This window comes from Orcinus orca, chromosome 2 (genome assembly GCF_937001465.1).
Source record: "Orcinus orca chromosome 2, mOrcOrc1.1, whole genome shotgun sequence".
NCBI lineage: Eukaryota > Metazoa > Chordata > Mammalia > Artiodactyla > Delphinidae > Orcinus > Orcinus orca.
Window position 1 is genome coordinate 20,054,241 of NC_064560.1, and position 27,208 is coordinate 20,081,448.

The 27,208-nt window shown below is 38.7% G+C and overlaps 2 protein-coding genes across 10 annotated transcripts in view; one reads left to right on the top strand and one right to left on the bottom strand.

Moving 5' to 3' along the window:
• NUDT5 (nudix hydrolase 5) overlaps window positions 1–13,584 on the top strand; it is a 41,008-nt gene extending 27,424 nt beyond the window's left edge. Inside the window, exon 10 of the mRNA XM_049706178.1 lies at window positions 11,633–13,584. The gene's annotated coding sequence lies outside the window, so the exon portion shown is untranslated. The remainder of the gene's footprint in view (window positions 1–11,632) is intronic.
• On the bottom strand, window positions 1–26,449 carry SEC61A2 (SEC61 translocon subunit alpha 2). Of its 9 annotated transcripts, XM_033439222.2 has the most exons (13): window positions 26,310–26,449; window positions 24,884–24,987; window positions 24,119–24,186; window positions 22,955–23,020; window positions 16,570–16,648; window positions 12,303–12,434; window positions 12,076–12,185; window positions 7,762–7,915; window positions 6,628–6,788; window positions 6,112–6,309; window positions 3,530–3,721; window positions 2,985–3,061; window positions 1–552 (listed from the first exon to the last, which is right to left on the bottom strand). In XM_033439222.2, exons 5-13 carry the CDS (start codon window positions 16,628–16,630, stop codon window positions 366–368), a joined length of 1,272 nt encoding a protein of 423 aa, XP_033295113.1. In that variant the 5' UTR covers window positions 16,631–16,648; window positions 22,955–23,020; window positions 24,119–24,186; window positions 24,884–24,987; window positions 26,310–26,449; the 3' UTR covers window positions 1–365. The 9 variants fall into 9 exon arrangements, with proteins under 9 accessions (XP_033295113.1, XP_004275908.1, XP_033295115.1 ...); XM_004275860.3 differs by lacking the exon at window positions 24,884–24,987 and having other exon boundaries at window positions 26,310–26,443; XM_033439224.2 differs by lacking the exons at window positions 24,884–24,987; window positions 26,310–26,449 and adding an exon at window positions 26,075–26,292.
• Between the last annotated feature and the right edge of the window lie 759 nt (window positions 26,450–27,208).

Genomic DNA, 27,208 nt, shown 5'->3' on the forward strand with positions numbered 1-27,208 from the left:
TGGCAATTTGAACTGCATTTATTTTTAAACAAGTGGGGGGAATACTGAGTGTCCTGAATGTTGTGTGCAAAACTGATCCACATCACCATCTCACCATCACAACCGAACATGGCAAGGCAGGTACATTGGTTTCCAGCATCACAGGCAACACTGCATGTAGGTTTTTTAATGAATAATGTAAACTTTAATGTTAAGGCAGCTGGTACTAATGCTGCACACAGGCTTAGCTCCGTGCCCATTTCAGGAATGAGACGGTCAACACTTGAAAACAAACTGTGAGAGAAGAAAAGGGGAGCCAGCATTATCTGACAAAAACAATGAGTCAAAATATTTTCCCTTTCACACACACAAAAATACTGGAACATTTAGAAAAACAAAGCACCCATCCCGCCAACTTCAGCCTGTTCCTTAACAAATATTTCAAAATACTGATAAATAATGGTGACTGCAAGCAGAATTCCAGTGCCCGAGCCAATGGCCCCGAGGAAGTCGGCCAACACCGACAGGGCGCCGATGCACAAGCCCCCAAACGCAGCCGCCGTGGGTATGTACCTGGAAGACAAAACCCCGAGTCAGGCAGGGGAGGCCCACAGGAAGGGGCAGCAGGAAGCAGCAGTAACAGGCGGAAGAAAATTGAACTAACGCGCCAGGGAACTGTCCGCAGTACTGACGATTCATCCAGGGCTGTGCACAGTTATGTGTTGATGAAAATGATAAAAGGAATTATCTGACTCAAGAAATGATCTGATTTCAAGAAACCAGTTAATAGCCAAGAAAGGCAATACATGATTTTTACAGCAGAAGAGGAGAATCCTCAACTGTGATTTAAGTATTGGAATGTTTAATATTGTTTGTAAGTGGGTAACCTTTAGCTCCCTCTCGTAGATGAAGAGTAAATATCAAAATGCTTTCTAAGTATCAAATTTATGTGACAAGATTTGGATGACCCTATTCAATAGTAATTCAACCTTGGCCACATGTTAGTATCACCTGGAGAACTGTTAAAAATAATGGGATTGTATTTAAAATACTCCAGAGGGGGAAAAAAGATGGGGGCGAGGGACCATGGATGGGGAAGACAGTAGATGAAACAAGAATGGGAGAAGGATAACAACTAAAGCTGGATACAGTTGAACGCAGGGGTTCATTATACCACTCTGCAATCAATTCCATGTTGTAAATAAAAAGTTTAAAATACCAATGCCTTTTCAACAAATGGTTCTGGAACACTTGGCTATCCACATGGAAAAGAAGGAATCTGGACCCCTATCTCACATGAAACAAAAATGAGCTCAGAGTTGTCACAGACCTAAACATAAGAGGATTAATCTTTGTGACCCTGGCTTCTTAGATACAACACCAAAAACAGCACAAAGAAACCAAAGAAGATATAGAAAAACTGAATATCAAAATTAAAAATTTGTGCATCAAAGGACACCATCAAGAAAGTGAAAAGACAACCCACAGAATGGGACAAAATATTTGCAAATCATTTACCTGATGAGATACATCCAAAATATTTTTTTTACCCTTATAAACAGTAATAAAAAGACAACCCAATTAGAAATTTTAAATGAGCAAAAGAAGAGACATTTCTCCAAAGAACATATTTGAATGGCTAATTAACACATGAGAAGATGCTTAACATCATTACTCATCAGGGAGACGCAAATCAAAACCACAATGAAAAGGGAAAAACCACAATGAGATACCACTTCATACCTACTAGGTGGCTAAAATCAAAACAAGAATTAGTGCTGGTGAGGACGTGCAGCAGCTCCAGACACTGCAGCTGGATGCAGAATGGGGCAGCTGCTCTGGAGAAGGGTCTGGCAGTTCCTCAACACGTTCAACACAGTTACTACCCAACCCAATAGTTCCACTCTGAGAGAAATGAAAACATATGTCCACACAAAACCTGAACAAGTACGTTCACAACAGCATTATTCACGACAGCCAAAAAGTGGAAACAACCAAAATTTCTATCAACTGATGAATGGATAGACAAAACATGATACATCCATACAAGGGAATATTATTCATGAATAATGAATGAACCCCCAAAACATTATGCTACGTGAAAAAGACAGTCACAAAGGATCACGTATGACTCCATTTATATGAAATGTCCAGAACAGGCAAATCTACAGACACTAGATAAAAAGCCTGGGGCTGGGAGGTGGGAGGGTGGGTAGGAATGGAGAATAACTAATAGGTACAAGGTTTCTTTCCAGGTGATGAAAATGTTTTAAAAATTATATTGTAATGATTACACACTCAGAATATACTAAAAACAAAACCCCACTAAACTGTATATTTCAAATGAGTAAATTACATGATATGTGAATTATATCTCAATAAACTGTTATCAAAAAACAAAAAACTGGGGCTTCTCTGGTGGCGCAGTGGTTGAGAGTCCGCCTGCCGATGCAGGGGACACGGGTTCGTGCCCCGGTCTGGGAAGATCCCACATGCCGCGGAGCAGCTAGGCCTGTGAGCCATGGCCGTTGAGCCTGTGCGTCCGGAGCCTGTGCTCCGCAACGGGAGAGGCCACAACAGTGAGAGGCCCGCGTACAAAAAACAAAAACAAAAACAAAAACAAAAAACTGATGCCTGGGACCCACCTCAGACCAGATAAATCACAATTCCTAGAGGCGGGATATCAGTATTTTTTAAAAGCTCCCAGGTGGTTTTAAGTGCAGCCAGACGAGGACCTCTGACCTACAGCATTTTAACACTGGGCTGAGCAGTGAAGGGAACATAATTTCAATTAAAATAATAACTTAGGTGTCAATTCTGATGTGGAGAACAATTCACTTTTGTGTTAAATTTTGGTTCTTTTGTGTTAAGTAGAAGAAAAGTGCTTCAAATATGAATTTAAATAACATCTGAGAACAAATGATAGATTGAAAAACCAAGAACACGTGTGTGTATGTCACGCATTCTCTCTCCTATCCAAGACTGAGTCTAATGGCCTTCCTTACCTATTAAGCTCATGAACCATAGAGGTATCCCTGTGGCCTCTCATTACCATTTGCTGTTCTTTAAGCTGTTTAGCTACCTGCGAAGAGAAAAACAACTTTTAAAATCAAACTCTATTTCACTGTTTACTACTAGGTTCTGTGTGAAGTGCTCTCCACAGAAAATACAGGAAGACTGAAGTAGACACTGTCATATCATAATATTCCCTGAGGCTACAATGCTGCACAACCACATTATCCATACCTTCAGCCAGGGTTTCTCAATCTTTCCTTAATTATCACCTCCCTAAAGAGAAATTAAATACTAAGGAATAAGACTTTGTCGGGTAGAGTTGAGCTTTGGATGGTCACAAACCATTGTAAAATCTAAGAATTTTTCACTTTCCAGGAACTACCTGTAGTTTTTAACTCCCTGGGGATGACATTACCTCATTAAGAATGTATGAATTTGAGTTTAAAATTACAAAACTAATTAAGTGTATCAATTACCATTTGACACCTAAAAATTATGAATTTTTTTTTCATTTTCAAACAAACCAAATACTTACATCTTTGGCTGAGGAACCAGACACCTCTATCCATGTCTTTGAAAAGAATGCACATGATCCCAACATGAAGATGATATAAACAACCACATGGACAGGATCCTCAAATATGGCGCCCATGGACTCAGGAGGAGAAAGGTAGTAACAAAGGCCCCCCACTGGGTAAGAACGAGCAGGTCCTCCCCCACTGACGTCCTATAGAACAAGAATAAAAAGCACAAATGGTCACATTTCTGTGACTTTTCAAACTCCTCAAAAATTATGATGATGTTTTAAGCTCAAAGCACCTACAGCTAATGATTCTATGTAACTTAAAGGATTTACTTTTGTGTCTGATATCTTCACTCTTACAAAATTATATAAAAAAAATTATATAGTGAGTGTCTATTACATAAGACTGAATATATTAACAGAAGAGCAATTTTTTAAAAAAATTATAATACTTCTACAAGAAGAATCTTCTCTTCCTGAAGACAGGAATAGATCACATCGATCTCTGATAACATTTAGTCAGAAATTTTCTGAACTATGTAAGAGTACATACATATTCTTTCACTTCAAGGTATGCTATTAAGAATGCAATCAACTGAAATATTAACAGAAGACTAATGACTCACTACCTAAACTTTATATGATTTGTATATTGTAAAGAGTAGTCTTTTAATAAGTATAAAGGGATTTTTTAATCCACACAAACATTTAAGAATTTTTATAGTAAAAGAAATGGGAATAACATGTATTTGCTCACATTAAATAGAAGTTCTGGGCATAGATGGTGGGAAAGCAATTTTTGGATGCAATGATTAAAATGTCTGGTTCCTGAATTTACAATTTCCAAATGATTCATTTACTGAGCCCCTAGAATCACTGATCCTAAATCAAAAGCCCTGACAAATTAAACTTCCCAATAGCTCTCTCACTTTAAAAAAAATCTCATTAAGATCACAACACAATCCATACAACCACTCAGTGCATTTATTACTGTGAAATTATCATAGTAACAATGACTGCCAGATTATTAGCTCATGAGGGGAGGGACAGTCCCTCCCCTCACCACAGGCAATCCAATTTCTGTTAAATGAATGGAAAAGGAGTCCAGCTGACCCTTGAACGAGGGGGTTAGGGCACCGACCCTCCATGAAGTCGAAATCCACATATAAGTTATTGTTACTCCTCCGCGTACACGGCTCCTCCGTATCCGCAGTTCTGCATTGCAGGATTCAACCTGCTGCAGACCATGCAGTACTGAAGTGTTTACTACTGAAAAAAACCTGCGTCTAAATGAACCCGTACAGCTCAAACCCATGTTCAAGGGTCAACTATTCTGGATAAAGGGAATCATACTTCCTTCAACTGCCTTTCAAGAATTACTGTTTCATCCTATTAAACTTTACATTTTAAAAATGGCCTTCAGTAAATGCAGAAAGATACGTCGCTACAACTTACAATACAAAAGGTAGCACGTTAAGACAAATGCATAGAATAAGCACCGTATTTCAGGAATGACTAAAAAAATAGTTCTTTGGGGGAATACAAATTCTAGAATTACATATTCTGAAAACAATAAAGGCTCTTACTCTTCTCTAATTCTGTAGTTTTAAGGGGGAAAAAACACTCCTTGGTCAGGTGAAAATTTAAACCAGTCAAAATTCAATCCTGGACTTCCCTCGTGGCCCAATGGTTAAGAATCTGCCTGCCAGTGCATGGGACATGAGTTTGATCCCTGGTCCGGGAAGATCCCACATGCCGCAGAGCAACTAAGCCCGTGTGCCACAACTACTAAGCCTGCACTCTAGAGCTCACGCGCCGCAACTACTGAAGCCCGCACACTCTAGGGCCCACGTGCCGCAACTACTGAGCCACGTGCTGCAACTACTGAAGCCGGTGCGCCTAGAGCCCGGGCTCCGCAACAAGAGAAGCCACCAAAATGAGAAGCCTGCGCGCTGCAACTAGAGAAAGCCCATCCCGTGCGCAGCAACGAAGACCCAACGCAGCCAAAAAAAAAAAAAATTCAATCCTACAGTAACTCACACCTCAATCACAATGTGGCTGGATTGCTTTAGGAGCTATGATGAAAATCTAAAAGAGGAAGGCAGAATTTACTGGATTCCATTTCTAGCACCTGTTCTCTCTTCAATATAGTTATTATGTGCCTTTCTTATTTACTGCCATTTGGGCCATGAAAAACGGTGGGGGAGTCAGAAGAGGATGATTTCGGCATCCTATATAATCAGCAGATAGCTTCTTGGAAAAAACCATTATTCTAGACAATAGAGGAATAAGATTACAAAACAGGGAATCACTTTCATAAGAGCAACTGTGATTTTAACCTAAAAGGTCACTCAAACGAGATGTGAAAATGCTTCCTAGACGTAAAATAGTACAGTACTCGGCCAATCTTAGTTTTACAATGCTTACAGTTTTACAACTCTTCCAAATAAATGATAAACTGGGCTACAGGTAAATGAATCTGGAAGTGTTATATATAGCAACTGCTTCAATTATGGCTCATCTCTTTCAGTTAAAAGCATGAAATGCAAATTACAATAAATTTGAATACTTAGAATAAATAATGAAATACTCACAGCCCACTGTCCTAGTAAATTTACTAAAAAGTTGCCACTAAATCGAACTGACAGCATCTGGGAAATAACATACAGGTTGGACACCAGGGCCGACTGCAGGATGATGGGGATGTTGGAGGTGTAGAAGAGCTTGATGGGGTAGCTGCTGTACTGCCCTCGGTACCGGGCCGACTTAATGGGCAAGTCCACACGAAATCCCTGAAAAAGGAAGCTTAGGAGTAAGGCGGAGAGGCTGCACGTACCACAACTCCAGACGAGGCAAACAGTCAGAGGAGGGACTATGCAAAGACAATGCTAACAAACTTTCCCTTCCACAGAGACACACAGAAATAGAAATCCTTTTCTATTTCATAATTGCTAATATTTTGCACCTCAGAGTTTAAACGATGGAATTATTTGCCTAACTAGATTCTGAAACACTGACTTAGCTGCTAACATTTCAAATGGTATTCTCCTCTTTAAGAGCAAAATAAAAATCCACACTCCACTTAACTTCAGCGAAGAAAGTATACTTACCTGAAAATATATAACAACAGCAAACACGAAAACTGTAGCAATGAGGTTCATGAGATTGGGTAAATTCTGACGATAGAAAGCCTCCCTTAGAGCTCGAACTTTGTCTGTCCTGGTGGCCAGTAAATGAAAGAGAGCTATGACTGCACCCTCAAACTCGGTACCTGATAAATCAAGATAGAAATCGGCTGTAGCTTCATTACCCAAAGTTGTCCCAAAAGTCAAAACAAATAACCTTGAAGCTCCAGTACAAGGCAGAAAATATGAGTCCAGATAATTCATCTATGTTTATGATACAGCCATGTGTGGAGCTTCTAAAAAATATTTACATCATTGAGGCAAATATGTCTTTTTTTTTCATAAATCTGAAGTTTTCTCAAGAGACTATTCTTGATGAAAACAAAGTAGAATAAACCAAAGCAAATATTTAGTTCATAATGATTTGCCTCACCTTTACTTTAGGGAAGGGAAAAGAACATTCAGAGGTGGGGTGGGGGGAGATGGGGAAAAGAAGCAGCAAAGCAGAATAAAGATGTCAGAGTTGAAAGACAGACATTACTCTACCAAGCTTGCCTTTAATTCATTTTACTAAGTATATTAATAAACCATCACCGCTATTTTCTTAAGGCTGGGACCAGGTTAGATGTTAACCATTACAAATCTTGGATGGCATTTGAGAGAAGTGGAGATGGGTAAGGGGAAACACAATGAAATATTTCATAATTTAGTGCTATTACAAAGCCAAGGAGAATAGCAGCAAAAGTACTATACTCCCTGATGATGCAATAAATAATGTTTTTTTAATCTGAAATCCACTACCTTTTTATCCCTCGAGGAATGCTGAAATCAGTCAAAATCAATGACTTCTGCAACAATGGCTTAGGCAAATAAAATTTTTTAAATGTTTGCAACCACTGAAATTTTAAATGAGCAGAGGCTAAATTTTAGATACTATTCTTTCTGAAGCAACAGTTCATACTCCACCAATCTCTGCTTATCAGCTTTGGAACACCTGACATCCGCCGTCGCCTGGGACAGCAAACCAGGGCGTCTGTCGGCAGTCCCGCTCCACCACCTCGTGCTCCTCTCAGCACACACCCGGCCAAACCCGTGCAGTTGCGTCCCTGTGCGTTGTACCTCTGCCAGTGTTAATGGTAGTGGGACTAAAGGCCTTCCAGACAATGGTTTCACAGATGTTGGTGGCAATAAAGAGGGAAATCCCAGACCCCAAGCCGTAACCCTTCTGTAGCAGCTCATCTAACAGCAGCACAATCAAACCAGCAACAAACAACTGTGGGGAAAGAAATGCAAGTAAGCTGAAGCAAGAATAAACTCAGAAAGGGGCAGTGAACACCATTGACTACTTTCAAAGTACAGGCATTTTCAACACTAAAACCTAGTCGATGCAGTATCACTATTATGACACCCTGCATCTAACCCGATTTAGTTTCATCAGAAGCCAGTTCTGAAAATGAGAGGACTGGAAATGTTGTTACATTATAAAGCAGACACTTTGACTTTTAAAGTATATTTGTATTTCTCTTATAATGTTTAAATAAGACCTATTGAAAAGCACCCTAAAACAAAAATGTTCACAAAGTTGTAGCATTTATGACAGCAAGAAACTGAAAAGCATTCCAAATAGCTTCAAGTAAGTAAAAGACCAAATGAATTATGATACAGTAACAAGATGCAATTTTATAGGCCATTAAAGGAAAAGCATGTGAACTATGCTGATACATTTTGAAGTATTATAGATTTTATATATGTGTATTATATAGAATATAAAATATACAATAGAATAAGTCAAAAAGTAGAGCACAAGTATGTACACAGATTATAACAATGTAAAAATGCATTCAATACATACAGTGACAAAAACTGCATATAAATCTGAAAACAATTAAGGGTTCACCAGGTTCTTAAGTTCATGATTTTTTTTTTTAAAAAAGAAAGCATACTAACTTTATGTGAAATTGAAAATTCTTAATTTTCCTCTTGGAGAAAACATCAGTAAAAGTATGTATCAATTAGAAATAATCCATAGCTTTACAAGTGACCTCTTTGGTCATGTGACTCCTTCCCCACACTTCAGTAACCTAATCAAGGGGGGAAGAAAATGTGCTTCTAGGCCCCCAATCTCACACCTGTCCCCACTTCAAAGACACCCTCCTACAGACATGAGGAGATGCTCCTTCCATTCCTCCCAGCTCTGAAGCCTCCCACCCTCATTCCTTACTCAGTTCACCCAATATCCCTGTTAAGAAGAGAAAACTACAGTACACCATTTGAAGCATGCTTACCTTACCGTGTTTTTTCTTTTCCTTAACTGTCATTTCAATGGCTGTACAGAGCCTAACTTGTCTGTTTACAATCTTTAAGTTTGAATTTCAATGGACTGTAAAAAAGGTAAAATTCTCAAAACTCCTAAGAGAGCTCACAAATTCTTTACTGTTTGAAAACCAACTTTACCAATTTGACAAGATAAAAGACAAGTTAGGACTTAACTACTGAGATTTTATTTTGACCACAGTTATGTAACAAGTACATACTCCCCATCAGAAATACAGAAGTCCACCCTCTACAGGGCATGACAGCTGTCCACAAACCATCAGCCAACCAGACAGTGTTATCATGGACTTCTAATTAAATGACCTGTCCAAGGTCACACAGGCAGCTCTGAAACAACAATAATTCTCCAAACCCCTGTTCACACCAATGTCCATCAGACTAGAGGGTGATTCATTTATATCTGGTGAAAATCAAACTCGTGCTTCTCTAACTGGACAAAGGAATTACAGAGAAACCTAAATGAGAAATGGTTTCTATAACTAAAGGAATAAAAGATGGTAAAAAGCATGCATGCCTATGCAGGGAATGAGAAATCAGAAACTGACAGCATCTCATTGACTAGAACAGTTGATAAAAAAACTGAATACTAATTGCATGCCTTCTAGAATGTTCAATACATATGAATCTCTAAAGTATGTATAAAAATAACACTTTAACATTTCAACCTTGCTCATGCGTGCACGCACACACACACAACTCAGTCTGACAAAATAATACCTCTACTATGTGCCATGCACACTGATACTCTCTACTCTTTTTTAAAATTTTAATCAAGACCCACTATTTAGATTCCAAAACTCACTAGTGGAAAAACATTGACCATGTGAATGAAACAAGAATAATTAAGGTGAGAAATACCTTACATAACAGCATGCAAACAGTTTTCAAAATCTCTAGGTGGAAACACACTGATCTAATCACATCTCTTTAGCAATCTACACATTTTCAATGTTAGCAAAGCCTTAAAAAGATGCAATGGGTCACTACCCACCTACGATCAAATGTGAAAAATTTCTCTATACATTAACACTAGAAGGATTAACCACAAGACAAATATTTGTGCACCAGAATTTATGTAAACAACTTAGTATATACCCACTTCACTTGTTCCATTCCAGGAATTTAACTATTCCTTGATTTCTGGTACGGAAAAAAAATTACAATAGCTTAACTCCATTTTTTATCAATTCAAATTCATAACTGACTTCATAAGAAGTCAATACTTTCACTAACTAACCCAGAACTGGTCAGCTGAGGTTCCTTAAGAATATAAATACACCCTTACTAAAATACTAGAAAAATTTTACTGATGCATAATGTTCTTAGAGCTAGATGCCAATTTTGAGTGTCTTTTAGAAAACAGGGTTATTCTAACTATGGGTCATAAAGCAAATGCTGTAAAGAAACAAAATAAGGCAAAAATTGGTATATCAGTATCCTCACGCCAAAGAACTGAAAGATACTAAAACCAGTTTTCAGAGGATCTTCTTTCCCATCCATTGCAACTCTTCTTCCTCTAATTCCCCGGGGTTATAAATTTGCCAGTCAAGGTGTTTTTTATTTTTTAAAAAATTTTCTTACTTTTTCTTTTTGGCCACACTATGTGGCCTGTGAAACTTCCCTGACCAGGGATCGAACCCGTGTCCCCTGCAGTGGAAGCACGGAGTCTTAACCACTGGACCACCAGGGAAGTCCCAAGGTGTTTTTTAAATGGAGAAATAATGATAAAGTTATCCTTTAAAGAAGTGTACCTTATACCAAATAGGAACTCATTGGGGCTCAGAAAACTACCTAATAGTCCATTAAAGATTCCTCCCCTGGTTAAAAGATGAAATATTTCTATTTCATTATAAAAGCCCTGTGATATGTGTTAATGATGCCCAATAAATACCTCAACAATCCCATTCTCCTTGTTCTGAATCATACTCACTAAACAATCTTCTTACTATGATTTGTTTCCTATATAAGATTTCCTATAAAAAAAAAAGATGGTCAAGCATGCCAATCCGAAATGGTTGTATTTCTCAATGTATATATATACTAATAAACTGGTGTTTTAGTTTTATTTTAAACTATTTTTCTGACTTTGATCCTTTTGACCATTAAAAAAATTTTTTCCTAAATTAATCCTAATTTTGTAGAGTGAACAAGAGGCATCTCCAAGATAACCAGGACTCTAGACGTTCAGTGTTTAACTTAAGCAAGCTTCTTTTCAAAATCCAGTAAATAACTATTATATAACTTAAGTACAGTCCATTCCTGGGTAACTTCTCTAAAGGATTTTTAATGACTACATTAGAGAAATATCTTCCAAACTTTACACATTTTAAGATACTTAGTAGAGGGAAAATCACATTGGCCTTCAAAAATTCCATTCCAAAATATCCATTTAAAAAATCCATAGGATATATATATGTGTGTTTATATGGTATTTCACTTACTGTAAGATACTATTATTTGTAACACTATTATGTGTGTCATTAAGAAAGAAAAAAATACTTCAATTAAACTATGACACAATAACCTATTACAAAGAATTTTTTATTTTCTACTTAAAAAAAAGTTTAGACTTAGACATAGATGTTTATCATCTAACTTGCTCTTTCTGTGCCTCTGTTTATACACAATAACTCTTCATTTCAATAACAAATCACAGCAGACTGTTGGAAGACATTTTAAACAGCAGTTAAACTCAACGACATGTTTTATCAACAATGCATATAACCAAGTGATATAAGGACGATATAAACAGCTTTGACCAAGTTGACGTACACATGCAGGCAATGCCTACCATCACGACCGCCACCTGGCTGACCGCACGTGTGACTGCATCAACTCTAAGAAAACATCCTGATTTCAGAGACATCAAAATGTGAAAAATGTGCATCTTAGAATCAGTGAAATACAGTTGATTGATCCATAATTATTAGACATCTACGGGGCTATTACAATACATTTTAATTTTTAACATCAAAACAACTTATACATGTCACTTCAATAAAGTAAGAAAATGAGTATATCAATCACCTAAAGAATTGTTTCAGAAGAAAAGAAGGAACAAACTTTTTTGTTATCCATATGAAAAATTGTATTTCTTACCTGAATGATGATAAGGAGACAGATTCCAGCACCCATTTCAGCGGGATCCCCATACATGCCCGTCATGACATACACAATGGCTTGCCCAATGGTAATGATCATACCAAATACTGACAAAAATTGGGGGAAAAGGAGTACATGCTTATAACCAAAGACAAAAAAGACTAGAAAAACATCTTTGCCACAAAATTCTCAAATTTGGAAAAGGCTCTTGTACTGATGCTCACGTTTCTGGGCTCCATTGAATAGGGCTCTATCTTTGGGTGTATCTCCAACTTCAATGATTTTGGCTCCAGCTAACAACTGCATAATCAAACCAGATGTTACAATTGGGGAGATACCCAATTCCATTAACGTTCCTGTAAAGGAAGGGGAAAAAAGTAAATAATCTTTACGATATCCAATGCAGATTAATTTAGAAGAGTCCCAGTCCTTAATTATGTCTATGAAATACATGTTAAATGTTAACAAGCAAATTTTCATTTCCTAAACATTAACTGCTAAAAAAAAACGCTCTCATTTATTAACACAACCTCACAACAATGCATTGAATCAAAATTACTATAAATACTACAAAAACGTAAATTTCTGTGAATTCTAAACTTAAATTGTTAAAGAAATCCTTTGAAAGAAATTGTCCAAGATTTCTGTCCAAATCACTATTTTTAAAATTTACACTAAACATTTTAACGCAGGATTTTAAAAGCCCAAAAATTAAATAACAAGTTAATAAAAAGATGGTATTTAAGAATATCTGTGGGGCTTCCCTGGTGGCGCAGTGGTTGAGAGTCTGCCTGCTGATGAAGGGGACACGAGTTCGTGCCCCGGTCCGGGAAGATCCCACATGCTGCGGAGCAACTGGGCCCGTGAGCCATGGCCGCTGAGCCTGCGCGTCTGGAGCCTGTGCTCCGCAATGGGAGAGGCCACAGCAGTGAGAGGCCCGCGTACCATACACACACACACAAAAATGAATAGCTGTGACTCTCCTAATTCAAAATATAAAATTATAGAAAGTCATCAAAATCAATGTTGTAGAATGCTGAGTGGCATGAAAAATGTTAATGACATAGTGGATAGGAAAAATATTCAAAAATAGCATGTACAGTTTGATTTCATTTAAATATTTAAGTGGAAAATCATTTCCTGTTATTTTAGTCTGGTTATCAACATGTTTCTATTGTTAATGAACTTATCTACGAAGCAGACTCACAGACATAGAGAACAGACTTGTGGTTGCCAAGGGGGAGGGGGTTGGGAGAGGGACGGATTGGGAGTTTGGGATTAGCAGATGCATACTATTATATAGAGAATGGATAAAGAACAAGGTCCTACTGTATAGCACAGGGAACTATATTCAATATCCTGTGATAAACCATAATGTAAACGAATATGAAAAAGAATGTATATATGTATAACTGAATCACTTTGCTGTACAGCGGAAATTATCACAACACTCTAAATCAACTATACTTGAATAAAATAAATTTTAAAAAAATATGGCATCTTAAATGGATTCTTCATGTTTTCTCAGATACTTCCTCAATGGTAAAAGATAAAAATATGTTTTATCATTAAAGCTAGTAGGCAGGTAGGGAGATTTCTTTTTATATCAAATCACCAAAATTTAAAACTGTCAAATGGATCTAGTCCAAAAATTAATCCAGTCAAGCTTTAATGAACATTTCATTTAGGAAATATGGCACTTCCACTCAATAGGGAAAAGAAGGATAAATGGACCTTGGCAAATAACTGGCCAATATAGAAAATTAAGCCTAGATTCCTTATCTCATGACTTACATTAAAATAAAGGCCACAGATTTAGAAAATATAACCATAAAAGACAAAATACAAAAGTACCAGAAGTGAGTATGCTTATAATCTTGGAAAAGAAAAAGCCTTTCTAAGCCTTTCTATAACAAAATACATAAAGGCCACAAGCAAAAAATGGACGATATGATTAGATACAACTGTGAAACCTCCATGTGGCAAAAGACAGGGTAATAGTTAAAAGAAAAATGAACACAAGTAACAAAGAGCTCGTATGTCTAAAGGGCAAAGAATTCTTACAAATGAATTTTAAAATGAACAAACAGCAGTGAAATAAGTCAGAGAAAGACAGATACTATATGATGTCACTTACAAGTGCAATCTAAAAAATACAACAAACTAGTGAATATAACGAGAAAAGAAGCGGGCTCACGGATACAGAGAACAAACTAGAGGTTACCAGTGGGGGTGGGCGGGGGCAATATAGGGTGGGGAGTGGGAGGTTAAAACTACTGGGTATAAGACAGCCTCAAGGGTGTGTTGTACAACACAGGGAATATAGGCCCCCCCCCCCGCAAAAAAAATAGAAAAATAAAAAAGAGATAAATGGCATGGCCACTCCCAATAATGCTCTTTTCTCAGGAAAATACCAACAACATAAGAGGAAACCCCAGCACCCAAATCTGTACTATGTAACCCTGAAACTGTAACCAAAGCTGGCTGGGTCTGGTGGAAATCCTGGTAATTTCTAATTCTGAACTGAGAACTGAAGAACCCAGGAGTTGTTGAAGCTAGATCACAAAGACAAGGTTCCCTGCCCCTGCTGCTGAGGTCTGAAAGCTGGTTCTCTCTCCACAAGGCTTAGTTGTTCTACCTCCTCTTTGGGTTCCAAAAAATGACTAGTATCCTTCCAGTAAATTCCATTTTTGTGTTTAAACCAGTCAGTAATTTCCTATGACTTACAACAAGTCCACTCATAAAAGAAATAGAAATATTCAATAAAAATATACGATGATGTTCAAGCTCACCAACACATAAAGAAATACAAATTAAATACCTGATACCAATTTTTACCTGTCTAACACAAAGACTAAAGGACAAATATTATCCACTGTTGGAAGAGAAATGGTCATTCTCATATACCATAGCAGAGTGTATAAAATAATTCAAAGCTTTTGGAAGACAATTTAACAATATCTATCAAAAATTTAAGTGTACATTCCTTGTAAACAAGCAGTTAAACTTCTAGAAATTCATTCTATTAAAAACTTACAGAAGAGTGTGATAGTAGTCATGGTAGCATTGATTATAATGATATAAAATTGGGAAAAAAACTACATGTATGACAGCAGATCCTACAGGCCTTGGGGTCATACCTAAAACACACTCCTTACTGTCTACAAGCCTCATAATCTGGCTCTTGGATTCATCTGCAGCATCATGTCCTACCACGTTTCCCCTTTCCTTTTTTCTTCCAATCACACCATCCTCCTCATTGTTCTTGGAACACATTAAGCATACTCGCACCTTAGGGCCTTTGCACTTGCTATTCCCTGGGGGAAGGTTCCTCCCCCAGATCTTCACACGGCCTTCTCTCATGTCCTGCAGGTCTCTGCTCAAATGTCCCTTCCCCCTCCCAAGATACAGTTCATGTAGAGTCTACCTCCCCAAATAGAGTAACATAAACTCCACGACAACAGCATCACTGTCTTGATCACTGCTCTAATCTCAGCACCTAGCACAAAGCTCCACTCATAGGAAGAACTCAATAAATACCTGAATGAATGATTAAAGAAATCGCGGCACATCCATATAATGGAATAGTATATGGCCATTCAGTAAAATAGGTCATCCAATATATTAAGTAAACACACCAAGTAGCAGAATAGTTATATAGTAGATCTTATTTTTCAGTTTTTAAAAAAAGTATATAAATTCATATATATGAATATATATTCAGATAAAAGGTCTAGATGGTTATTCACCAATCTGTTGTCTTCCCAGGAGTTACCCCTGAGAAGCGAGACCTTCATTTTCAGCTTTATACAAATCTGAAATGTTGGTGCATTTTTTTTATAACAAATGTTACTTTTTTGATGTAGAAAAAAACCCACCCCAAAAGCCCCTCCTGATCCAGGCCCTCCCTATCTCTCAGCCTCACTGATCAGCATCCCCCACCCGAATCCCCAGCCTGCACCCCGTGTCCTCATGCATGTGTGCTGTGACTCAGGCTTCCCTCTCCCGACGGTCCACAGGCTGAATTCCAACCCAAATGCTCTCCCAGCATCATCTCCTCCCTGGCACCGCAGATCAGTCTTTCAGTCCCATGAGAAACTCAAGAATACACTTCAGAGAGTCCAGGAAACCTCCTGAGATTTTATGAAAAATCTGCACGTGTGAATGTACATGCATTTTTCTAGGGAGAGTACAGATAAATTTAATTAGATTCTCAAAGGAAACATGACCCACAAAAGGATGGAGAACCAAAGCTCTAGACAATGCTAATCACTCCTTTCTGTTGTAACTCTATACTCTGTACATACTTCTATTATTACAATAAATACACAGGTCTGTAATTATCTTTATGTTTGTCTCTTCTCCTAGGCAATGAGTTTCTTTTACCATATACTGCCCCTCCCCATAGACATCAAAAAATAGTTGTTTCCACATTTTCACATCTATTTGATGTCAGTACTAGCATGGAGGCAAAAGAAAAGCAGCATATACCTCTGTTGGATGCAAGAATAACTCTCATCCAGTAGAAAGGATCTGCAGAATCTGATGACATGATTCCAAATAGTGGTATCTATAAGATTACATAAAATATTTTATAAAAATGTATTATATAAATTAAGTTTGAACTTAATTTATAATGCATTCACTTAATATTTGCAATACTTAAAAAAAACCCACTACTTCTCATGTTCAATAACAAAACAAGCATACTTTAAAAGTAAAGTTCTTTAATGAAAATAAAAACAATGGGAATCATTACTTACAACATTTCACTAGTAAATATTCCTATCAGTATGGAGATATGTTGCACAACAATGTGAATATATGTAACACTACTGAACTGCACACTTAAAAATGGTTAAGTTGGTAAATTTTATGTTTTTGCAATTAAAGAAAATGCTCCTATCAGTACAGGATATATCTACCACGTCACAGAATAATCTTGGAAAGCTATGGGTACTAGTGACAGCCACGGCCATACTCCAAATGTAAGACTGAAGACGAGATATACAGTAGAATACTATGCAGCCATTAAAAATTATACTATGAAGCTTGTAACAGTATGAGGATGTGCTTATGTTGTAATATTAAGTATAAAACAATGGTTCTCAAGCTGGGGCAACTCTGCCCCCCCAGGGGACATCTGGCAATATAGGAAGACACTTTTGGTTGTCCCAACTTGAGGGGGGTGCTACTGGCATTAGTGGGTAGAGGTCAGAGATGCTGAACATCCTACAATTTATGGGACGGTCCCCTACCGCAAAGAATTATCCAGCCTAAACTTCAGTGCCATTGTTGAGGAAACCTAGTATAAAAAGAATGGTATGAAACTGTATAAATAAAGTAAAAGATCAACACTGTAACAATATGCATAGAAGAAAAAACTAGGTGTACATTTTTTTTTAATCTTGAACAGTGATTATTCACAGGCGGTGGGATTACGGTTGTTTTTTTCTTCTATATTCTTTTCAGCATTTATCATATTTTCTATAATGAACACATATTACTTTTTAATCAGAAAAAAAAAAACAAACCTTAACTTCAGAATGCTTCCTATTATACGACCCATGTTCAGAACACAGCACTTGGCCATACCCCCTCCCTCACCATGTAGGAGAAAAATACACTTCCAATTTCATAAACCTTCCCTATATGAAGTTGATTTAAAAAAAAAAAGTTCCAAAAGATGCTGCCAGCAATTTTAAACAGGTCATCTGGTCAACCTAAACCTCTTTGGACATCTGAATATATTAGCTGGGTTAGCAGAAGCAAGAAGCACAATATTTTGTGTGCACCCTATAGGTGCAAACACTCTTCAGCTAATGTGAGAGATGGGGAGAAAGGAAGTTATTGAATAAAAACCAATTAACACTACAGGATAGTCCATATCACAATATTCCCTAAGTGTGGGAGAGACCAATCAATCAAATTACCTTCCTTAATTGAGTCTCGTAGAGATAGCCATTACCTCCATGATTAGACGCTTTGCGGGATAACAAACAAGAAAGTCAGCCAACCATCCCTAAGTAATGGTATTCCCTCCGTTCCCGTAGTCAACAGGATTAAACTCAGTGTCTAACTTTACTCCTCTTAGTAAATTCCATAGTTACAGGACCACGTCCAACAAGGGCAGCAACAGGAGCTATTTTCTATGACTCTCAAAGTTGCAGACTTTCAGGCTTTGCCCTATATTACATAAAATAATCAGTTTCAACTTCACAAAATACAGTATACACTTCAGAGAAACAAGCATTTCATGCTTGAATGGAAACCCTGAACCAATCAGATGGACAAATAGAAAATTAGTAGTAGGGATCTCCAAACGCAGTGGGCACTGAAACCAAGCAAGATATTTCTGGGCTAAAATGGCAAGCCGTGAGTGATCAGGTTACAGAATTTCCCTCCCCAATACATAAGAAAACACATTTTTCAAAACATGTAAAATAGTAAAAGAATTTAAAAATCTAAAGGAAAAATATCTATAAAGCAGCCAAACAAGAAAAAGAATCATAAACTTGATGGTCATGGGCGGGGAGAAAACAACAGACAATCGAGGAATAGGGACTCAGCATGAAACTGCTCCAACCATCACAAAGGGAAGGGCACAGAATCCCCACAACACTCCAAACCTGGAGAAGAGCGGGCTGCACAGATATCCTCATCTCTCCTGCCTCCTTTGGCAGCTGAGAGGAAATGGATGAGAGAAGCCAGGAACGGGGCTCTCTCTGGTGCAACTGACAATTACAGGGCTACACTGAGTCAGGAACTGGGGAGCGATCTGAGGTCAGTAATGGAATAAAGCCCTCCTCAGTCAGGTGGTGAGGACCCTCACAAGACACGTAACAAAAGTCTAGCAAGAGAGCAGAGCCCAGGTGGCATTTATGGCACTTCTCTCAGTTGATCTCACCTCCCACCAGTCCCTCAAGCTAAAAAAACACTATGGAGAACACGAGACCCCAAACCCTTCAACTGTGGCTGGGAGGGGAAAACTGTGGCTCTGTTTGAGATTCAGTGGAAAGAGAACCAAGAAATCACCAGCCCTGGGCCAAACTGCCTAAGCGTGAGACAGACAAAAAGGTACAGCATGGGCTTCTCTGGTGGCACAGTGGTTGAGAGTCCACCTGCCGCTGCAGGGGACACGGGTTCGTGCCCTGGTCTGGGAAGATCCCACATGCCGCGGAGCGGCTGGGCCTGTGAGCCATGGCCGCTGAGCCTGCGCGTCCGGAGCCTGTGCTCCGCAACGGGAGAGGCCACAGCAGTGAGAGGCCCGCGTACCGCAAAAAAAAAAAAAAAAAAAAAAAAAGGTACAGCTTGACAACCATGTAAACACATTACAGAAAAAAAATAATGAAGTAACATAAAATGCATAAATTAATTTATGGCATGAAACAGTCATGAGAAATGTCACACTTTAAGAAATGTAACTCAAGTTATGTTTTCTTCTTCTTGGGTTTTCTTGGGTTCCAGCTGCAAAGCTGCAAATATTTACTATCCGGCCCTTTACAAAAAAAATGTTTGCAGACCCTTGGATTAGAAGATTCAATATTAAGATGGTAATGCTCTCTAAATTGACCTATATATTCAAAGCAATAAAAATCGTAATGCCAGGAGACTTTCTTAAAGAAAATGACAAGCTGATTCTAAAATTCGGATGGAAATATGAGTGACCTAGAATAGACAAAATCATTTTGAAAAGAAAGAACAAAGTTGGATGACTTTTACAACCTAATTACAGGACTCAGTTTAAAGCTACATTAATCAAAAGAGTTATGGTTTACCATAACAATGGAACATGATCAATGGAACAGAACTGAGAGTACAAAAATAGATCCATGCTTATATGGCTAACTGATTTTCAACAAATATGCCAAAGTAATTCAATGGAGAAAGGAGAGCCTTTTCAACAACTGGTTATGCATATAGAAAAAAATGAACCCTAACCTTACCTCACGCCATACACAAAAATTAACTTGGAATAGATCATAGACCAAAACATACAAGCTAAAACTGTAAAATATTTAGAAGAATACAGGAGAAAATCTTCACAACCTTAAAATAGGCAAACATTTCTTAGATAGAAAACAAAAACCATGAGCAATCAAAGAGAAAGATAAAATGAACTTCATCGAAATTAAAAACTTCTGCTCAAAAAGTTTTGTTAAGAAAATGAAAAGGCAAGCCATAGACTACGAGAAAATATTCACAATACATATATCTGATGAAGGACTTGTATCCAGAAAATATTTTAAAATGCATATAATTCACTAATCAGACAAAAATGCAATTTTTTTTAATGGGCAAAATATTTGGGGAAAGAACACTTTACAAAAGATAAATACCCAATAAGCATATGAGAAAGCTGCTCAATATCATTGACCAGGGAAATACAAGTTAAAACCTCACCATGGAGAAAAGAGAACCTTCCTATACTTTGATGGAAATGGAAAACAGGAGGGTCCTTAAAAAATTAAAAATAGAGCTACCATAAAATCCAGCAATCTCACTCCTAGGTATATGACCAGAGAAAACTCTAATTCAAAAAGATACGTGTGGGCTTCCCTGGTGGCACAGTGGCTGGGGGTCCGCCTGCCGATGCAGGGGACACGGGTTCATGCTCCGGTCCAGAATTCGGACCACTTGGAAAAGAGTTAGTTTCTCACAAAGTTGAACATACATTTACCATAAACCTTAGCAATTCTACTCATAGGTATTCACCCAAGAGAAATGAAAACAAATATCCACAGAAAGCCTTGTACGGGAATGTTCATAGCAACTTTATTTGTTATAGCCAAAATGTGGAAACAACCTGAATGTCCAACAACAGGTGACAAGATGAACAAACTGTGATACAACATGGATACAATCAACACCATGGATGAATCTCAAAAAGCCGATGAAGAAGTTAGACACTGTATCACTCCATGTACATGAAATTCTAGAAAAGACAAATCAAATTATAGAAATAGCAGATCAGTGGTTGCCTGAGAATGGGGTGAGGTAGGAACTGACTAAGAGTACAAGAAACATTCTGGAGTAACAGAAATGTTCTATACCCACTGAGATAGTAGGTATGTAGATGCATACATTTGTCAAAACTCTTTAAAATGTACACTTAGAAATGAGTATATTTTGATGTACATAAATTGTACCCTTAAAAAGTTGATTTTGTTTTTTTAATGGAGGGGAGGGGAATTTCCAAGATGTTAAAACAAGATGGTAGGAATATGGATGATTCTTCTTTTTTTCTACTTGTCTGTGTTTTTCAAAAGTTCACTCTCCCTGACCACGCAAAAGAATTTCCAACAAAGTATAATAGTAAAATATTTTAATGATCAAATAGTTTCACTTTTCAAAAAAATAAATTTGGCTTTTCCCCAGATTATGGACTTTATTTGTTCTACTCCTTCCTCATGTAATTTTTTTAAACTTTCTTATATGTATATTGGTACTTTTCAAACCCTCAAAGAACTTTACTTAAATTATCTAATTTAATCCTCACAATACAATAACCCTGTGACATGGGCAGGTCACATTTTATCCTCATTTTATGAACTTAATCTCTGTGAAATTTTACTAAAAAGCATCATTGAACTTTATTAATTTATAAACACAGAATATCCCTAGGATTCTAGAATTTGGCTTTTGGGGATTTTTTAATTAATACATAAATTTACAACATGATTAAAAGCAAACAAAGTGGAAAAATATTTGCCCTATACATGTCAAAGATTTAACACTTTTATATATAAAAACCTGTCATAGGGGCTTCCCTGGTGGCGCAGTGGTTGAGAGTCCGCCTGCCAATGCAGGGGACACAGGTTCGTGCCCCGGTCCAGGAAGATCCCACATGCCGCGGAGCGGCTGGGCCCGTGAGCCATGGCCGCTGAGCCTGCGCGTCCGGAGCCTGTGCTCCGCAACAGGAGAAGCCACAACAGTGAGAGGCCCATGTACAGCAAAATAAATAAATAAATAAATAAAAATAAAAAACCTGTCATAAATCAATTTTAAAAATCTCAAGGAAAAAATAGGTAAAGATCATTAACTGAAAAGTAAGGGGAAAAAAGAAAATATGTTCAAACCCACTAGTAAACCAAAAGAAATACACAGTAGAAGATAACCATTTTCACTATCAACTCAGATTAAAATGATGATGCTCCTATTTACAAAGGCAATCTAAAGGTCCACTGACAGATGAATGGATAAAGAAGATGTGGGGTGTGTGTGTGTGTGTGTGTGTGTGTATTATATACACACACACATATAGGAACATATACACAGACATATATACTATGGAACATTACCTAGCCATAAAAAAGAATGAAATGATGCCATCTGCAGCAACATGGATGGACACAGAGATTATCATACTAAGTGAAGTAAGTCAGAAAGGGAAAGACAAATACCATATGATATCACTTATATGTGGAATCTAAAATATAACACAAATGAACTTATTTATGAAACAGAAACAGACTCACAGATATAGAGAACAGACCTGTGGTTGCCAAGGGTGGGGGGAGAGGATGGATTGGGAGGTTGGGGTTAGCAGATACAAACTATTATATACATAATGGATAAACAACAAGGTCCTACTGTATAGCACAGGGAACTATATTCAGTATCCTGTAATAAACCATAATGGAAAAGAATATGAAAAAAAATATGTATATGTATAATGAATCACTTTGCCGTACACTAGAACTAAGATAACATTGTAAATCAACTACAGTTCAATTAAAAATAATTTTTAAAAAATGATGTTGCTCAAAATAATTCAGTATATTTACTATTTGAACTAAAATAAGTTTCTCAAATTCTAACCAACCAAGACCTTAGAATAACAGTACAGACATTTGTTTAATGTTTGGTTACATACCTGACAACATACTAAGAAGATGAAGAGAGTTATAGCAGTCCATAGTACCTTCTCTCTAAACTGGATCTGTGCAAGAAAACAAAGAATGATCAATCAAAACCAAGAAATAGCAAATATAAAGAAAAATCCATATTAAACCTTAACCAGCATTCCCCATCATGACATGCTCCTATTATTTACTCTTAAAATACTCTCGCCCTAGTCAGTAGCAGCTAAAGCAAACAGCTAAACTTCTCAAACATCTTCCTTTACTTTTTCCAGAATTAAGTACAACTTAAATACAGGCTGGCCTCAAGGCATTGTACCACATTAACTGAGACTGAAAAGGATGAAAAGACACAGATCTAATATGCACACATTTCAGTTAACACTGTATTGTGGAAAGCTAGGACTGTCTGTAATATTATTCTGTGAATATTTCATAGAATATGAAAAGCTAAAGTTTCTTGGGATGCCTTACATGTAACTGGAACAACTATTTTTATAACCTCAAAGCAATAAAAAAAGAAATATACTTCTAAATAAACAGTAAGTTTAACAGAAGTCTTACTTTACTCTTTTTAGTCCCTATTCTGGTTAGTTCCATGCGAAATTGAACATACAGTAAAAGAGCAATGTCTGGGAACTGACCAGTTTGGGATTAACAATATTTCTGGAATAGAAATGCCTCAGTTCCAAAGGCGTACAATGATGGAAGAACAATTAGATGTGGTCAATATCTTCCGAATGTATTTCTGTGATTTTTTTCTTTGTACTGAACGAATCAAGAAATGGGAGGTATATAACTGCACAGTTGCAATCCATTTATGTGCAACAGTTGTACTCATCAAAACTGACCCAACAGACTGGGTCATTCCTAGTGCGGTAGACCACAATGGACAGGAGAATACTATATCTTATAACACACAGACCAAAGAAACACTTGGTTTGGAAACGTTACAACTTAAAGAACAGTCAGTTTTGAAACCATGAGATAAACTAGATTTAAAAGGTCTACACTAGTTTTATTCACTTTGTGCCTCTTGCAAGGAGAAGGAACAGGTACAATTTTTCCAATTTTTCCAATTACAACCAGAAAAACATTGGGGAAAATAAATCAATCTAGACAGTTTAACAGAATAAGTCATTTAGCTACCCTCTATATTACTAAAATATTATACTTACTTTCCTTTCAGGTTTCTGAATTTCTGGTAGAACTGCACAGAAAGGTTTGATAACTTCTAAAAATTTGACTGTTAAAAAAATAAAAAAAGAATAAATGTCCCTATTACAAAGTTTTTAAAAAGAGATGTATCTTTTCACAGAGTCAAATACAAATGTTTTCTTTTAATGGCAATCCATCCCATCCACACCCCCCAAAATGAATTAACCATAATGCTCTCCATTTCAAATACATAAGGGAAGAGAAATAATTCACGGGACAAAGGAGCCCAAAGGGTTTAAGGGCTGGTCAGCAGAAGCAAAGTAATACAAGTATCCTTGTACCACAATTTTGCTTCCTCATGCTTGAATCTCACTCCTTTTATATATACAGAAAAGGAATAATTCAGTGAGCACCACTACGTCAAAAGGAGCAAATGCAGTGTACTCACAAGACCATGCATTACAGAAGGAAATAGGACATATCAGAGAAGGAAAGTACAACAGGAAATGGGCTGTAACTGCAGGACTGACTTAATTGGGGACTGAAAAATGCTGAAATGAATAAATGAGACAGATCACGGAACAACCTTCTATAGGTAGGTTTTCAAAGTACTGTATACAATCTCTACTTCATTTCACTAAGTCGCTATTCATTGCTTGGTCACTCTCCCACAAAAGGATCTCAAAGTACTTGTGTATGTACAATCATCAGCCCAGAGAATGACAACTACATTTCATTAGAAAGTACTGTTTTCCCAGACAACTCATAATATTGAAAAGATAAACCAAGGTTCTTTAAGGATAGGCACTCTCTTCTGGCACGGCTTAAGTCAAAGTCCTGCCAAAGAACTGAAGGATGAAGATGATAATCTCTCAGTCTTTGCCAGCGTCTATAACGTACAGAAACACAAAAAGCCACAACTAGGTATTAGTCATGATCATCTTCCCTTACAAACACTGGATTCTGTATATATGAACATCAGGATATTATTTTTAAACTGACATGGGTAATTACACTTCAGCAGTTAGCCAAAAGTTGACCACACTATATATTTTTTTAATTTATTTTATTGAAGTATAGTTGATCTGACTATATTGTCTTTTTATAAAACCTCTCAAAATGATGGCAGCCACTGATGTTTGACAGAATTCAGAAATTTTCATGGGCAGATGTTTTGTTACCCAAGTACCATTTCAGACGATCTGGAAAGCAAATCTGAATTATGAAAGTGTTCATCTCTAATGTAAAACCAATGTCAATCACATCGGGAAACTTCCTAGAACCCCTTTACCCCTTTTCCTTCCCACTTCCACCCAAGCTACCCTCCCTGATCTCCTGGCTTAAGATCATCCGTGTTGGAGTATTTATGTAAAAAGCAATGCTTTTTTGTCTGCCACTTGTCTATTCTTGTGCTGCAGAATTTAACCCATTATACCGCTAATTCAAGACCAAGGGTCTCCTCTACTTCCTTTCCAGCTTCCCCCAAATGTCCACTAGTTAGCTAGCTGGCCAGTGGGTGCACAGCTTGGGTTTGCGGGAATCCACTCATACAACAGTCACCCCAACAGCGATGTGAAGGTTCCTGGTGTTGAGGGTTTGGGAGAGGGCCCACAAAAGATCCCCATTATGCAAGGCCTTGTCCCTAAGGCTTACACAACCTGAGACACGTTTAGTTTTCAGTACACACTACAGAATGACTGAAATGAAAATTTTAAAGAAAACTTTATGCCACCAATCGCCTCCTTTCCTCCCCGAAACTACACGCCATGCATCACTTTTTAAAAAATGAAACAAGTCAGGGACCCTCATTCATCACAACTAACATGCCAAAGAACGGTGATTTGGGACTAAAAATATGAGTTTCCTAAGCTCCTGCCTGAAAAATTAAAAGTGGTCCAGGTTTCCCCTGGTTCCCTAACTCCCCGCCCCCAAAACCAATGGCCTCTCCGCGCCGTGCGCCGCTCCTCGCCACCCACCAAGATGCGCAGACCCCGGACCTCCGGGTCCCGACCCCGCAGCCGGCCCGGGCGAGGCCTCGCACGGCTGGAGGAGCCTCCGCGGAGGCCCCCGGCTCGCGCCCTCCTCAGCGGCCCGGCGCAGCCCGCGTCTCCCCGGCCCGCGGGCTAAGCGCTCCCGGGCGGTCGCCTGCCCCACCGCCCGCGGCCCGTCGGCGCCCGCGCCCCCGGCGAACGCCTCGCCGCCGCTACTCACTGCCCATGGCGGCGGCTAGAGCGGCCCGGCGGGGCCCTGCGACCTCGGCGCGGCCTTCGCTCGGGTCCCGCGGCTCGGGCCTCGGCACCCGCTCCCGACACGCTCCGGCCCGCCCCGCGCAGGCTCCGCCCCGGTCCACGTGACCCGCGCGCCCACCCAGCCAGGCCCTGGCAGGCCCCGCCCCCCGACAACAGCCTGGCCGTTGGCCGCCGGCGCAGCTGACGTCCGCCGCGTTGCCATGGCCACCGCCGGCTCTCCAGTGGGCGTCCTCCAGTGGGTTCCGGGAGCTGGGAGCTTCTGTGAGGCCAGGGCCGCCAGGGCTTTTCCGTTCTGAGTACCTCTCCGAGCTCAGTGTCCAGCAAGGGCCGTCTCCTCGACCGCGGCTCCCGAGCGCCCCGCGGGGCAGGTCAGCACCCAGCCAGAGCGGCCGCCCCAGGAGCGCAGGCCGGGGTTCGATACCCAGGACTGGGGCTGAGACGCCCCCAGAGCCGGCGTGACCCAAACCTTTTTATTTTGCTTCCATGTTATTGGAACCACTAGGGAGTTTTCAGAAATTTGTGACTCTTTGTCTATAGTTAATAGCTTCTGAACTCCCCGCTATCTAGTACTTTTTTTTTTTTTTTTTGGCTTCGCGGAGCAGCTTGCAGCATCTTAGTTCCCCCACCAGGGATTGAACCCACAGTGAAAGCGAGGAGTCCTAACCACTGGACCGCCGGAGAATTCCCTCCACTGTCTACCACTCACGCTCCTTTAGCTTCTCCGAAATACATCAGGATTTTGTCCCTCTGGACTAATCTCTTTTGTCTCCTCTTGGACGGCGTAGTGTAAGGGAACGCATGCAGTGTTAGGAATCTAATGGCCGTACATTAGATTCCTAATTCCTAATGTATTAGGCCGTA